General features: G+C 46.6%; 1 protein-coding gene across 3 annotated transcripts in view; it reads left to right on the top strand.

The window, feature by feature from the left end:
- FEZ1 (fasciculation and elongation protein zeta 1) overlaps positions 1 to 8,394 on the top strand; it is a 42,653-nt gene extending 34,259 nt beyond the window's left edge. For all 3 annotated transcript variants that reach the window (XM_019955328.2, XM_019955329.2, XM_070783238.1), the window contains exons 8-10: positions 714 to 789; positions 4,967 to 5,032; positions 8,038 to 8,394. In XM_019955328.2, coding sequence (XP_019810887.2) covers positions 714 to 789; positions 4,967 to 5,032; positions 8,038 to 8,054 — 159 coding nt within the window. In that variant the 3' untranslated portion in view covers positions 8,055 to 8,394. The remainder of the gene's footprint in view (positions 1 to 713; positions 790 to 4,966; positions 5,033 to 8,037) is intronic.
- Positions 8,395 to 15,206: the final 6,812 nt, after the last annotated feature.

Here is a 15,206-nt window from a genome sequence, read left to right as displayed (position 1 = left end):
GAAAGTGAAGTTGCTGAGTCATGTCCGACTCCCTAGCAACCCCATGGACTGCAGCCTTCCAGGCTCCTCCGTCCATGGGATTTTCCAGGCAAGAGTACTGGAGTGGGTTGCCATTGCCTTCTCTGAAGTTACATATAGTTCCACTATATATTATAATTATTTTTTAAGTAGATAAATTAAGATTTTTAGTTGGAGTTTCAATATCAAACTCTCAAAAATTAATAGAATAAATAGACAGAAAAGTAGAAGGATATAGTAGACATGAAAAGCACCATGAACCAAAATATGGGGGTTATTTTCAAATATCTTTTGATATTGATTTCTAACATCCCATGATGATAGAAAAGACTCTGTTGATTTCAATACCTTTAGACCATGGCATTTTTGCACTCTGCTTTATGTCCCCAGATATGTTCCAGTGTCTCCTGGTTCATAGTCTATGGGAACTCAGAATTTGTATCCTACTGTTTTGTGAGAATTGTATAAATCTTAATTATGATAAAGTCTTCCTTTAAGAGACATTTTCCAAAGATGGGGGGAAATCCTGAAACAATGGTGTGCACATTGTCATGTATGTTGTTGAGAACATCAGATTTGATGGAGCGCGTGTTTTTTAGAGAAAAACCCAGTTCCTGTGCAAGTTGTCGACCCCTATCTCGGCCCCGGGAATGGGGCTTCTGTCTCACGTGCAGCATGCCCTGTTTGTCTCCTAGTACCTGAACACAGTCATCCCTTACGAGAAGAAGGCCTCGCCCCCGTCAGTGGAAGACCTCCAGATGCTGACTAACAGTGAGTTCCTCCCATTCTCAGCCAGATCAACTGCTCATTTCTGTCCCTCTTGCCCTGTGAGTTATACCCTTGGTGTCTCGGGTCTGAGGTTTCCCCAGGGCAATTTCTTTTTTATTTTTGTTACTATTATTATTTTTAACTGGAAGATAATTGCTTTAAAATGTATTGGTTTCTACCATGCAACAATGTGAATAACTCATAACTATATATGTGTGTGTGTGTGTGTATATATATATATATATATCCTCTCCTTCCTGAGTTTCCCTCCCATCCCCACCTTTAACTTTTATTTTATATTGGAATACAGTTGATTAACAATATTGTGTTAATTTCAAATATACATCAGAGTGATTCAGTTATTCATGTACATGCATCTGTTCTTTTTCAAATTCTTTTCCCAGTTAGGTTGTTACAGAATATTGAGCAGAGTTCCCTGTGCTATACAATAGGACCTTGTTGGTTATCTATTTTAAATATCTATTTTAAATATAGTGCAGTTTCAATGGATCAAAATGTGCTCCACACCATTGCATCATGTCCCCTCCATGGGACAGAATTAAAGAGCTCTTCAGTGATACTAGGAGCTGCTTTGTCTTTTCCTGGTTCCTGGAAGGGAAGAGACTTGCCAGAAAAGACAAGCTGATGGAGGAGGTTGAGCAGGGGAACTTTCTGTGGTTCACCCACAGGTCTCAAGGCCATGCGCTCTCCGCCTTGCCTGCAGTTTGAGGTTGCCTTGTGTTCCCAAAGCAGGGAGCTCCTTCTAAGGGACTTAATGAGAAGCAAGGTTTCTTGGGTGGGGTAAGGCTGATGGGAGAGAATAGATTCTGGTTTCCCTCCCAGGCCCTGACTCTATTGTCAAGTAATATTAGCAAGCATTCAGAGCGGTTGGGGAAAACAGCCTGTGATGGAGAGCCTTTTTAGGCAAAATCTCTCGATACCCATCAGACACTACAGCCCCCAAAGGGCTGGGGCCACAGGGTATTAGCCATCAGTGCCAGCTTGATTTTTTAGGAAGAGAAAAATCCTAGGCTGAGATGTGAGGAAGGGCTCAGTAAATCACAAGGCCATCCATCACCCTGGCAACCGTGCTCTGCATTGAGTAACACACTAATGGGATGCCCGCCGTTGCTGTGCTGCCTCAGAGGGAATGGGCCGCCGTAGGGCTTTTTGATGCCTAAGGGGAGGGAAGGGGGTCTTCATCTATTTGGCTGAAGAAGATAGATACCTCCTGGGCCCATTGCTTAAGGTGTCCAAAGATTTCATTTTTATCATTTTGGAGAATGAAAGAAGACATTTCTGATAAATGGAAATCTTGCCTCCATCAATAGACACCACGTCCTTGAGAACCTGGAAGTTTAAATTCAAAGTGCATCAGCTTCCTCTTAACTCATCTGAAGCTCTTTTATTTGCATAAATATGCACTAAGATTTTTTTTAATGGGAGCAGATAGAAATGAGCTGACATTTATAGGTGTTGGTGTTTTCACAAGCAGCAAGCATTTGGAAAATAATTTGGACAAATTATGACGGTTGATATATGTAGAGCACTCTATCATGCTGTTTTTTGAAAAATAAAGAGCTATAAATTTATTACAGATCCCCATTCAGAAATTTAGTGTGAAATCCTTTCATTTTAATCAAGAAACAGTGGTTTGTGTACACTTTGAAGTTCATTTAAAAAATTAGGGCTAGAGTATATCCATCATTTAGAATACTTTGGAAACAGAAATGTGAATAAAGGAAAATAAATAGCTTCTTCCTCCCTTCACTGTGGTTACTATATGGTGTTTTTCAAGCATAGTATTTTATGTCTTTCCCATATAGTTGGGATTACACAGGCTATTAAATTTCATATCATGATTTTAGTCACATCAGTTAACATTTGGTTAACATTCTGTTTATGGCTCTCTCTTCTGTCGTATAGACATACCACATTCCAATATTTTATTCTTTTTAAAAAAAGCTGCCAACTTCCCTGAATACCAACTTCCCTGTATGTTATGAGAGCTCTCTTTTTTGGCACATCTGTGTATGGGTTTGTAAACAGTAATTCTTCTTTTCCCAACTCCTGAGTCAAGAACATAAGCCCAAGACTGACTCTGGGGACTGGACAATTCTTATAAATTTTGGATTTTGGAGACCACCTGAGTCACATGTTGGCTGGGCTGAGTGCAATTATTGTATTTTTATTGCTATCTTCTTGGTGGGCAGCATTTATTTTAGTCTTCGCATGCCCAGCTGCAACGTATTTTCAGCCTGTTATGTTGAAATGAATCCATGTCTAAAAATGCAGAAGAAAGGAAACAAACCATCGCCTGAATGGCCTGAGGTCCAGTCTTTTTCTCGGCCTGGCCATGGACTCATGCCAACGTCAGCCTCTGTCTCTTACCCCCTCCTGAGTTTTGGAGTCAAGTGGGCTTCCCTGGTGGCTCAGATGGTAAAGAATCCGCCTTCGGTGTGGGAACCCTGGGTTCGATCCCTGGGTTGGAAAGATCCCCTGGAAAAGAGAGCGGCTACCCACTCCAGTATTCTGGCCTAGAAAATTCCATGGACAGAGGAGCCTGGTAGGCTACAGTCCATAGGGTCGCAAAGAGTCGGACACGACTGCGCGACTTTCACTTTCCATGACCTTGATTTGCAGCTTGTTAAGGTAATCAATGGAGAATAGGACCTCGGAATGGACTGGGAAGTCTCTCGATTGTCAAGTTGCCTCCTGACCTCAGTCATCAGGGCCAGTTGATCTTCAGTGTTTTCTTCGCTTGCAAAAAGCAATACATGTACACACTGCTATATTTAAAATGGATAACTAACAAGGACCTACTTACAGCCCAAGGAACTCTGCTCAATGTTTTGTGGCAGCCTGGATGGGAGGGGAGATTGGGGGAGAATGGATACAGGTATATATATGGCTGAGTCCCTTCCCTGTCCATCTGAAACTATCACATTACACTGATAACTGGCTATACCCCAATATAAAATTAAAAAGTTAAAAAAATGAAATTAAGTGCAAAGATTATTGTATCCAGTGGAAAAAAAGAGTAATACATGTTCATGGAAAAAATCTGGACCTTATAGCAATACAATGCTGAAGAGAACATGACCTGGGGCCTCATACTCAGAGGTAACTGCTTTTAAGTTTCATGCACATTCTTCCAGATTTTTTTCTATGAATATTAACATTTATTATTTACTCTTTTAAAATTAATATATTAAGTTCCACAACCTCCTTTCTTCATTGATAAGTATGTCTTGTATACATACACATCTATCTTTTTTTATGAAGCTGTTTGACATGGCATAGATAGCATATACCAGAGTTTACTTAAGGCATCTATTGATGATGAAATTTCTTGTTGGATACTCCCATCCCTTCCCTCATTTTTTGATAGTATAGACAAGGTCCAGATATTAATTTTTTTGAAGGATTTTTTTACAGCACTGATTTCTGCATCATGAATAATGAATATGAGAAGGTACTTCTTAGTTTAATAACAGAAAAATCTGTTCTATGAAAAACCTTAAGTTTTAATCGCTTTCCTATTGTTCACTTCATATGTAGTTCATATCCCTTTTCAACAAAAAGTCTGTAAGCTCCTTGAAGGTCATCAGTACTTTTGCATTTCCACAAATTCTAGTGCTGTACTGGGCATAAAGTAGAAGATATTTGTTGAATTAAATTCATTTGCTCTTAATAAACTGGAGATGAGAACTTTCCTAATAATATCTGTATGAATAGGATGTCTTTAAAGACAGATTTGTCAGAGTTTCAGCAGTGTGACAGCTGTTGTTCTTAACATTTGGATTGCATCTGAAAGTTGGTTCCTTTTTTAAATTGCTTTATTTATTTTTATGATCGTTAAAGACACATAATTCATAGGTGATGGGGAAATTACAGATGAGCACATGCCTACAAAAAGGAAAGACTAAAAGAAAAAGAGAGATAAGAGAAAAGAGGACGTCAACTCATCGGTAGGGCTACCCTGATCCTTTTGGTGGCTTCTCCTTCACCAGCAGGTGAATGCTGGCTCTTGACAGAGGCTTCTAGACTTTGCTCAACACTCAGCAAGTGTCTGATTTCCTTGACTCCTCTCACTGTCTTTGGGTTGGTGGACAGTCTGGCCCAGAAGTGAGCTTATGTGTCCTGATTCGTCTTGACTCTTCTCTCTCCCCTCCCACAGTTCTCTTTGCCATGAAGGAGGATAATGAGAAGGTTCCCACTTTGCTGACGGACTACATTTTAAAAGGTAAGAGCAGCCCAGGTCTCTGGGAGCAGAAGTGGCCTCCGGGGCTCCCCTCCCCCAGGATTCTTGTCGGCTGGACGCACAGAGCCCACACTGTGGGCCTCCCAGAGCCTCCACACTGGGCCAGACCAGGCAGGGCCGGGGAGCTCCGTGGACGACTGTGAGCGGGCCCTTGGCTTTGGATGTTGCTAGGAGGCCTGAGGAGGACATTCCATCACCCCCGAGTCACCAGCGCGACTCCACACAAAGAGCAGCCAAACCAGTACAAAAGGCTTATTGTTAAAGTTCTGTGGCGCTTGGGCTGTTTAGTTGGCAAAAACAAAGCCTCAGGATACCTTTAACAATCTCAACTACTTGAAAGGCAGCAAACTAGGGACATGATTAGCTACATCCTTTTATAGCTATTTCTTGTTTCATCTTTCATTGTGGATGATAGTTTTTTGTTTCATCTTTCATTTAACATATGCAGAAGTAGAGCAAATGGTGTAGTGCAGCAGTACCCAGCGTTTTTGGCACCAGAGACAAGTTTTGTGGAAGACAGTTTTTCCAGGGGGAGGGGAAGGGGATGGTTTGGGGATGATGCAGGTGCGTTGCATTTATTGGGCACATTATCTCTATTATTATTACATCAGCTCCACCTCAGATCATCAGGCGTTAGATCCTGGAGGTTGGAGACCCCTGGATAGTGAACCGTCACGTGCTTAGCATGTGGCTTTAAAAATTATTAACTCCTGGCTGATCTAGTTTCATTTATAACCATACCCAGCTTCTCCCCTCCATATTATTTTGAAGCAAATACCAACCATTATATCTTTTTTCATCCATAAGTATTTCAGTATGTATTTCTAAAACATGATCACAAGATCATGATCACAGCTAGAAAAATACAACATTTTAAAGTATCTTTGAGGGACTTCCTTGGTGGTTCAGTGGTTAAGACTCCACACTTCCACTGCAGGGGGCAAGAGTTCAATCTCTGGTTGGGGAACTAAGATCCCTCATGCCATGTACATTGGCCCCACCCCCCACCCCCGCCGTCCCAAAGTATCTTTGACTCTTCAACCAGTGTTCAGATTTCCCTGTAAAATTTTTTCAGTTTATTTCTTTGAATTAGGATCCAAAGAAGTTCCATACGTTACAATTTCATAATGTTTCTCTTAAATCTCTTCATTTTATTTATTTGACTGCACCATGTTTTATTTGCAGAATGTGGACTCTCTAGCCCCTGCATGTGGGATCTAGTTCCCTGACCAGGGATGGAACCTGGGCCCCTGCATTGGGAGTGCATAGCCTTAGCCACTGGACCACCAAGGATGTCTTTTAAATCTCTATTAATATATATTCCCTGGTGGCTCAGATGGTAAAGCGTCTGTCTACAATGCAGGAGACCCGGGTTTGATCCCTGGGTCGGGAAGATCCCCTGGAGAAGGAAATGGCAATCCACTCCAGTACTATTGCCTGGAAAATCCCATGGACAGAGGAGCCTGGTAGGCTACAGTCCATAGGGTCGCAAAGAGTCGAACATGGCTGGGCGACTTCACTTTCACTTTCACTTTAATATATATACAGTTTCCCCTTTCTTTCACCTCTCACATCCTTTGAATTTTATTTCATGAAAAAACCAAGTGATTCAATCCATAGAATTTCCTTATTCTGGCTTTTCCTTGTTAGTTTCGTCCTCGTGGTTTCATTTAATATGTTCTTCCGCCTTTTGCACTTCCTGTTGTCCAGCGGAGCCAGAGGGCTGAACACATTCAGAGCATCCACACCAGACCAGACCGGGCAGGGCCAGGGGACTCAGTACACTAGCATCCACAGTTTTTTGGAAAGCATTAGTTTATCAGTGGTTGGGAACTTCATTAAGAGACAGCTACCATCTGGTTGTCTTTCTTTTGGGGGATGTTAATATCTATATTAGTGTGCTCAGGCTGATAAAACAGAATACCACTGGGTGGCTTAAACATCAGAAATTAATTTTCTCACAGTTCTGGAGAGTAGAAGTCCATGATTAAGGGGCCAGTAAATCGGGTTTCTAGTGAGGGTTCTCTTCTCAGCTTGCAAGCAGCTACCTTCTTGCTATGTCCTCACATGGCCTTTCTTCTGTTGATGAGAGAGTGCCAGAGCCTCTGTGCTTCTTCTTACAAGGACACTAATCCTAGCAGATCAGCACCCCACCCACATGACCTCATTTTAACCTTTCTTTCTCAGAGGCTCCATCTCCACGTATACCCGGGGGTTAGGGCTTCACCATGAATTCTTGGGTTGGGGACACAAACGTCGACTCTGTAACACTTTCCACTGGCTGTCATTCATAGTCCAGATCCTTTTTCTCATTAGATTTTGCTCCACAGGCGCAGACAACCTTGGGTGCAGTTTCTGAAGGCTTGTAGACCTCAGTTTAGAACCTCTGAGCTGTACTGTTCTGTAAGGATCAGAAAGATGAATCTTAAATTTCTGCAGGATGGATTTAGGAAGAACTCAACATTAGGAAGAACTTCTGGCTCTTAAAGATTTTAAAAGAGCATCCTGTTTCTCAGAGGAGGTTTGTGGAAATGGGTTCTATAAGTCTGGGAGCTCAGGGGCTAGACTTCACCCCTCACGATCAGCTGAAATGTCAGTGAATGTATAAAACTAGTTAACATTTATGAGCACTTTCTGTTTGCCTCTGAGCAACGCTGTGGGCTGGGCAGAGGCACAGGCTACTGTATACATGAAGAAAAACAGACACAGGTTATTTCCCGAAGGTTGTGGTTAATAACAGCCAGACCTTGGATTTGAACCAAGGCGGCTGGACAGCAGAGAAGACCCACTTCATCACTACACTGAACCACCAGCCATCAGTGGCTCATTCTCCTTCTGGAAGGAAAACACGTGATTGCCATCCTTCCCTGGTTCTAAGGGGGCGGGTGGTTCTCTGCTCAGGACACTGGCGAGAGGTCAGGGCCACCCTGGGCCGGGAGGTCCGGCCCCACACTTGCTCTGACATGCCCTCTCGCTTCTCTTTCCAGTGCTCTGTCCCACCTAACCTTGCCCTTGGGAGCAGCCTTGCTGCGGAGGTCACCGAGCAAGAGTCATCCCACCGCAGGGACTGCATGACACCGCGTAGCCTCCGCCGTGTATTTAAACGTGTATAGCTTAACCCGGATTAAACATGAGCAAACGCGCGGGGTCCTTTGCTGTTGGCTTCTAGTCCTAGTAACCATTGGATGCATGACTGTCGGGCAGGGCTGGTGACGTCGCCTCTTCTCCGCCCGTGTTGGAGGGAGGCAGATGCTGTCACCGCTCATGATGTAGTCTGGCTCCAGCCCTCAAAAACAGCTTCTACTCTAAGACTAATTTTGAAATAAACCTTCATTTAATTAGTATGCTTCATGTGCTTTGGCGTGTGGTGTCCCTCGGCGCTCTGGTACAAACCTCCAGAGAAAGGACGTGTCGCTGCCTCCACGCAAGGCTCCTGGCCACGGCAGCGGTGGGGTGTTAGGGGATGGGGTGGTACCTGTTGTGACCTTTGGTGGGTTCTGGTGGCGCTGCCATTGTCCACACAGGGAGGAGGCCATCCACAGACTCCTAAGATCTTGTTGCTTGACAGTTCCAGATGGGGCCACACAAGGTGTGGTAGGAAGGAGGAGGTAGGCTGGGGAGGAGACTGGGAAGTTAGCAGCTGGAAAGTGAGGCTTAGGGGTAACAGGGCGGCTCTAGTGCCTCCTGTTGGGATGGCCGGGTCGACACCCTGAGGTCTGAGGGCTGGACGGCTGAGCTCCGCTGGGCTCTCTCGGTGTGGGGGCTGCGGCTGCTTTCCTGACCGCCCCTTCTGACCCCTGGTGGCCTCTGGCTGTCTGTGTCCTCCCCACCTCCCCGAGGCCCTCGCCTCCCACATGCTGTCCCCGGCATTGGTGACAGGCAGCTGCAACCAGCCAGCAGGTGAAAGCTGTCCGTGTGTCTGGAAGGGGCTCCGCTTTGGCACAACCTGAACTGTCTTGGCTTCCATCTTCTGGCTTGAATGGCATTCATTCTGCGGATTCTCCCAGTCCCATCTTTAAAAAAAAAAATCTATTTTTTTTCTCGTGGTAAAAGTCATGTCATATAAAACCTGCTATTTTAACCATATTGAACTTACAGTTCAGTGGCACTAAGTACATTCATCTTGTTGTGCGACTCTTACCACCATCGTCCAACTCCCCAGTTTTTTCACCTTCCTAAACTGAAATTGTCCCCATTAAACACGAACTCCTCATCCCCTTCCTCCTTCCCAACCCCTGCCCCCTGGCTTCTACCAGTGTACTTTCTGACTCCATGAATTTGACTATTCAAGGTACTGCATATAAGTGGAATCAGTGTTTGCACCTAATATATATCGGAATGCATTTTTAAGGTTAACTTAATATATGTGCTACGAACAGGACTTTTACCCCCCATGCTATACAGTAGGTCCTTACCAGCCATCCACTTCATACATAGCAGTGTATATATGTCAATCCCAACCTCCCAGTCCATCCCAACCCTTCTCCCCCGTCGGTGTCCATACATTTGTTCTCTACATCTGAGTCTCTATTTCTGCTTTGCAATGGATTGGTTCATCTGCACTGTTTTTTCTAGATTCCACATGTATGCGTTAATGTACGATACTTGTTTTCTCTTTCTGACTTACTTCTCTCTGTATGACAGTCTCTAGGTCCATCCACCTCTCTGCAAATTGCACAATTTCGTTTCTGTCTTAAAAACTTTTCTCAAGTACTTGCTATGTACCTGCCACTGTCATAATCACCTCGAAATCATCTTGCGTCTCAGCATTGCCCTGATAGACGGACGAGGACACCAAGAAGCAGAGACGCTCAAAGCGGTGGAGTCAGCTTGGCGCTTTGCCTCTTGCGCACCTAGATCTCCACGCCTCCTTAGGACTTTGGTGTTTGTGTGCCACACGGAAAGCTGTGCTTCGTCCCACGGGCAGCTCCCTAGAAGGTCACAGATGGACGCGGGTGACAGTAGAAGGCATCTTGGCACTCTCTCACTCCCTGGGCCTCTGCTTTTCTAGGAGCTCTGCTACAGAGCAGTAGCAATCTCCCCCGGGGGGAAGGGGGGACCCACCAGGGAAACCACCCCACTGCCGGCAGCTCTCCAACTCAGGCATCCACACAGAGCAGGGCTTCCATGTGGACGGCACCCTGGCCACTACAGGAAAATGGAAACAGCACGAGGTAGTTGTACAGATGCTCAGGCTCAGCACGTGGACCTAAGTACCCGAGCTTTGACAAAAGGGACACCTGCAGCTCTGCGTTCCCTGGTGCCACGGTCACGGGGCAAAGGGCCACTGGCAGGGTGAGGTCCTTGGCACAGTTCACGCTTTGCCAGCTCTGGGGGAGCAGTGAATTCCCCAGGAGCCTGCCTTCCTGCCTAGGGTTTGTCATATCTGGGTCAGCCGCTCCTTTCCCCCAATTTATCCTGCCAGCAGGTGTCTGAAGCAGCAGTGACAAGCTAATCAAAGCGGCTGGCAGGTAAAAATAAATCTCAAGTGTCAAGGAGATGCTCCATCTCCGAGGAGGTGAGTCTCGGAGGAGGGGTGGGAGCAGTGACTGCCGTTTCTCGCCTATGGCCCACATCGGGAGCCGAGTGGGACGGTAGATCCATGCCTCTGGTTTTGCATCGCTCTTTCCTCTGTCCTTGCTCCTCAACACGTGGGGCCCAACCCAGCAGCAGAGACAAAACATCTAGGAATTTATTACAAATGTAAAGAGCTCAGATTGCAATCCCCCGCCCACCCATCCTCTCTACCCCAGTCAGAAGCTGCAGGTTTTTTCCTTTTTGCCATGCCATGTAGCACGTGGGGTCTTAGTTTCCCTGACCAGGGATCGAACCCATCCCCTCGGCTGTGGAAGCCTAGAGTCTTAACCCTGGCCTGCCAGGAAAGTCCCTGGAAGCTGCATTTTAACGCGATTTCCAGGCAGTTGGTGTTTGTGTTAAGTTCAGAGACACTTTGAGAGTTGCTGGAGCCCTGACTCTCGAAGACTGAACCTGGAAAGCATGGATAGTGTGATTAACACGTGACTGCACCTCTCCTCCCCTCATCTTTCAGGAGGAGTCCCAGGGCAGATGATTCTTCAGGCCCCAGTCAGTTTGGACGGCAAAACTCAAGTCCACCCAGGGTGTCCACTCTCAGCCAGAGCACTGGGGAGACAAGTCCTGCAGGTGCCCTCCTGGGCAGGTGGGACTTGGCCTGGCCAGTGGGCTCCTTTACCGAGGCTTGTCTCCATCAACTGAAGGCCTCCATGTGGGTTTGCGAAGCGTAATCTGATCCAGCCCTGGTGAGGAAATGTCCCTGTAGGGCCTGACGCCAGCCTTCAGTTGTGTAGAGTTGAAACAAATGACCTTGTGAAAGTGAAAGTTGCTCAGTGGTGTCCGACTTTTTGCGACCCCATGGACTATACAGTCCATGGAATTCTCCAGACCAGAATACTAGAGCAGGTAGCCTTTCCCTTCTCCAGAGGATCTTCCTAACCCAGGGATCGAACCCAGATCTCCCGCATTGTGGGTGGATTCTTTACCAGCTGAGCCACAATGACCCTGTGGGGACAAGCTATTGTCCAAATGGAATGTCCTCACACTCCCTAATCTTGTATCTCTGCTTCAGCGTGGGAGACAGATGGGGTATCTCAGAAAGAAAACCCAAAGGGAAGGGTGTTGGGGCAATACGTTTTATGGGATAAATTGGATTTTTAAAATGAAGTAAACCTTTTGCATATGCACTGGAGTATTATCTGGACTAGAACTGTCTTCACTTAGAGGTCAGGCAAGAGATGCGAAAAATCCAAAAAGGTGCGCTCCTCTGGATGTCTTAGGATGCATGATGAGCCAAGTCCTAATGGACGTGATGAATCTGTTCTGTGGGCTTTGAGCACCACTGTGTCCTAGGGACTCCTTGCATAGCCCCGTTATGCAGACCACTTCGTCTCACCAAAGGCCAGGGGCAGGGGGCACCAGGGGCCACCCCCTCCTCAGCAGAAGCCTGAATCGGAGATGGGGGGCCTCATCTCCAAAGGAGCCAGGAGAGGTGACTCTCACCAGGGCCAGCCTCCACGATTAGTATGCGTGGAGGGGAGAGTAATTAGATGCCGCTCTTGGAGAAGAGACACTCACATTTTGTTGGGGCCTGATTATTTATTTTCTTGGGAGGATGAGAGGAGAGTCCTTAAGCTTTCTGTCTGAGCCTCAGCTTTGCTCTCTTCCTCTCTTCACCAGAGAGGCGGACGTAGAGGCCACTCTGCTGACCAGGAAGGTACTTAGCTTCATATTAATGCCTTTCTTTAAAAAGAACAATGAGCCACCTTAGCCCACAGCCCTGCAGCTCCACACCCCCACCCAGGCCCTAATGCATATTCATCCTGCTTCAAAGAGCACAGCATGGAATATGCAAATCGGCCAGGCAGGAGCTGGTTGGCATTTTGATAATAGCTTTGTCTGAAAAACCCCAGAGACACAAGCACATCTAGTCCCTCTCTCTCTCCCCTTCCCTCCCTCTCTCTTCTTCCTCTATCCTAAGTCCCCGTCTTGGTTCTCTCTTCACTCTCCAACTGCCAGAGAACAGGAAAATGAATCACAGAACCAGAGGAGGGAGTCAGTGAAAGGCCAGGGGTCTGTCCTCCAGTCCCATGTATTTCCACTTCTTTCTCCTCTAATCCTCCTCAAACAGAACCATTTTGTTTCTCCCATTAAAGCGCTCCCGACCTGACCATGTTGGGGTCCCTGCGCCTGCCCTCTGCTCTCAGCAGCCTCCCCTACTTCATCTAGGCTCCATGCTCCATTCTATCTCCCAGAGATGAGCTCCTTTCTCTTTGTCCTTCCATCTTTCAACCTGGTTTTACTCTCAGTGCATGCCTGCTCGGTCCCTTGGTTGTGTCTGACTCTTTGAAACACCATGGACTGTAGCCCACCAGGCTCCTCTGTCCATGGGATTTCCCAGGCAAGAACACTAGAGTGGGTTGTCATTTCCTCCTTCAGGGGATCTTCTAGATTCAGGGATCGCACCTGGGTCTCCTGCATTGCAGGTGGATTCTTGACTGTTGAGCCAGCAGGGAAGCCCTCGGTATTCCAGCCTAAAAAACCCAGGAATCTGGCCTTGCCCTCTGAACAGAACGCAGGGCATCATCTACAGAGGCCGGAAGTGAGGGAGGGAGGGCTGCTGTCATACTGTCAGTTCACTGACCTCACGCGTCCATCTCTACTAGAAAAGGACGCAGAGAAATTTCTTAAGGGCTTACGTCCTGCCCCTCCTCCCAAATGTAAATAGTTCCAGTGGGAGCCAGTGGACTAGTGGGCAGATGATCTGTTGTGGGAGAAGCAGCTAAGGTCTGGATTCTACTTCTTTAAACTTTTTTGGCTGCACTGTGCACCATGTGAAATCTTAGTTCCCCAAACAGGGATTGAACCAGCACCTCCTGCATTGAAGCACAGAGTCTTAACCACTGGTCCACCAGGGAAGTCCTGGACCCCATGTCTTTGAAGGCTGTTTCATCTCAGAAACTAAGAGGAGGAAAGCAAAGGCAGATGCAGGCATGCATGGACCTCCAAGGAATTCAGGGACCAGAGGAGTCTCTTCCCTTGGCCTTGAAGCTCAGCCCTGATCAGGCCAAAGCTCAGGAGGCAAATTATCTCAATCAAGGAGTGTGGGTTTGAGGCTTGGGGTCAAATCCCAGCTCTACTATATATTCGCTGAACACTTTTTGAGAAATTTAATTTCTCTATCTCCTTATTTTGGGGCTTCCCAGGTGGTGCTAGTGGTAAAGAACCCGACTGCCAATGCAGGAGACATAAGAGACGTGGGTTCGATCCCTGGGTCAGGAAGATCCCCTGGAGGAGGGCATGGCAACCCACTCCAGTATTCTTGCCTGGAGAATCCCATGGACAGAGGAGCCTGGCGGGCTACAGTCCATGGAGTTGCGATGAGTCGGACATGACTGAAGTGATTTAGCATGCACACATCTCCTTATTTTAGAAATGGGAATATTAATATTAGCAATAATACCAGTAATTCTCTCAGGGTTGTTTTGAATCATTTACAGTATCTAGCATATAGGCAAAGTGCTCAGGAAATTGTGACTTTTATTTTTGCTGGTAAACTTCAAGGAACATAAGAGAAAGAACTGAGCCCAGGGCTTCTTGAGCCTCATCATTTTTTCAAACCAGTGGTCACAGAAGATCTGAAAACAAGACCAAAACAAGACAGGGTGTGACCTGTTCCCCTAAAATCAGCCCCACCCCACGCTTTATGCTCTCTAAATCCTGCTTAGTGGTGGCCCATCTGACTCTAGAACCCATGGCCTCCAGGCTCTCCTGCATAAAGAGACAAGCAAAGAGCTGGATCATGTTCTGATTTCTCAGCAATTTCACTCAAGGCAGGCAGTGGAGGAGGGGCAGTGCAAAGTCCCATTTATTTTTGCGCTTAGAGAAAAGATTCTATTTTCACTGGCAAAGAGACAGGTGGAGTGACAGCAGAGGAATCACACAGACCACCCCAGACACACTTTGAGAAGCCTCACATGCTTTGTGATTAGGCCACACAGGTGGGGCCTAAGGAGCTTTCTGGTAAATCAGTTGGTAAAGAATCTGCCTGCAATTCAGGAGACACTGGTTCAATCCCTGGGTGGGGAAGATCCGCTGGAAAAGGGATAAGCTACCCACTCCAGCATTTTTGGGCTTCCCTGGTGGCTCAGCTGATAAAGAATCACATGCAATGAGGGAGACCTGGATTTGATCCTGGGTTGGGAAGATCCCCTGGAGAAGGGAATGGCAACCCACTCCAGTATTCTTGCCTGGAGAATTCCAAGGACTATATAGTCCACGGAGTCGCAAAGAGTCCGACACGACTTTCACTCTAGAGGTTGGGGAAAGGTGTTGCAATCTCTCGCATAGGCGTTAAGCCTGGAAGACCGCCACTTCCTCCCCCCGCCGCCAGAGGGCAGCTCTCAGCTCGCAGGGGGGAGGTTGGCGAGATCACCGGGAGACACTGGGTTCCCTCGCTGGACGTGGATGGTAAAGGTGGATGACAATTTACAATGCTGTGGATGGGGCTCACACAGAGGGTGAGAAAGTTGGGTTTAATGACCTTAAGTTCCCTTTCCGGGACTGAGAAACGATTGTTTTCACTCTAGGCTTGGATCCTTGTCACCTGCAAAGACCCCTGGAG

The sequence above is a fragment of the Bos indicus genome, chromosome 29 (assembly GCF_029378745.1).
Source record: "Bos indicus isolate NIAB-ARS_2022 breed Sahiwal x Tharparkar chromosome 29, NIAB-ARS_B.indTharparkar_mat_pri_1.0, whole genome shotgun sequence".
NCBI lineage: Eukaryota > Metazoa > Chordata > Mammalia > Artiodactyla > Bovidae > Bos > Bos indicus.
The sequence above is the reverse complement of the archived record's forward strand: the minus strand, read 5'-3'. Positions and strand labels throughout refer to the sequence as shown.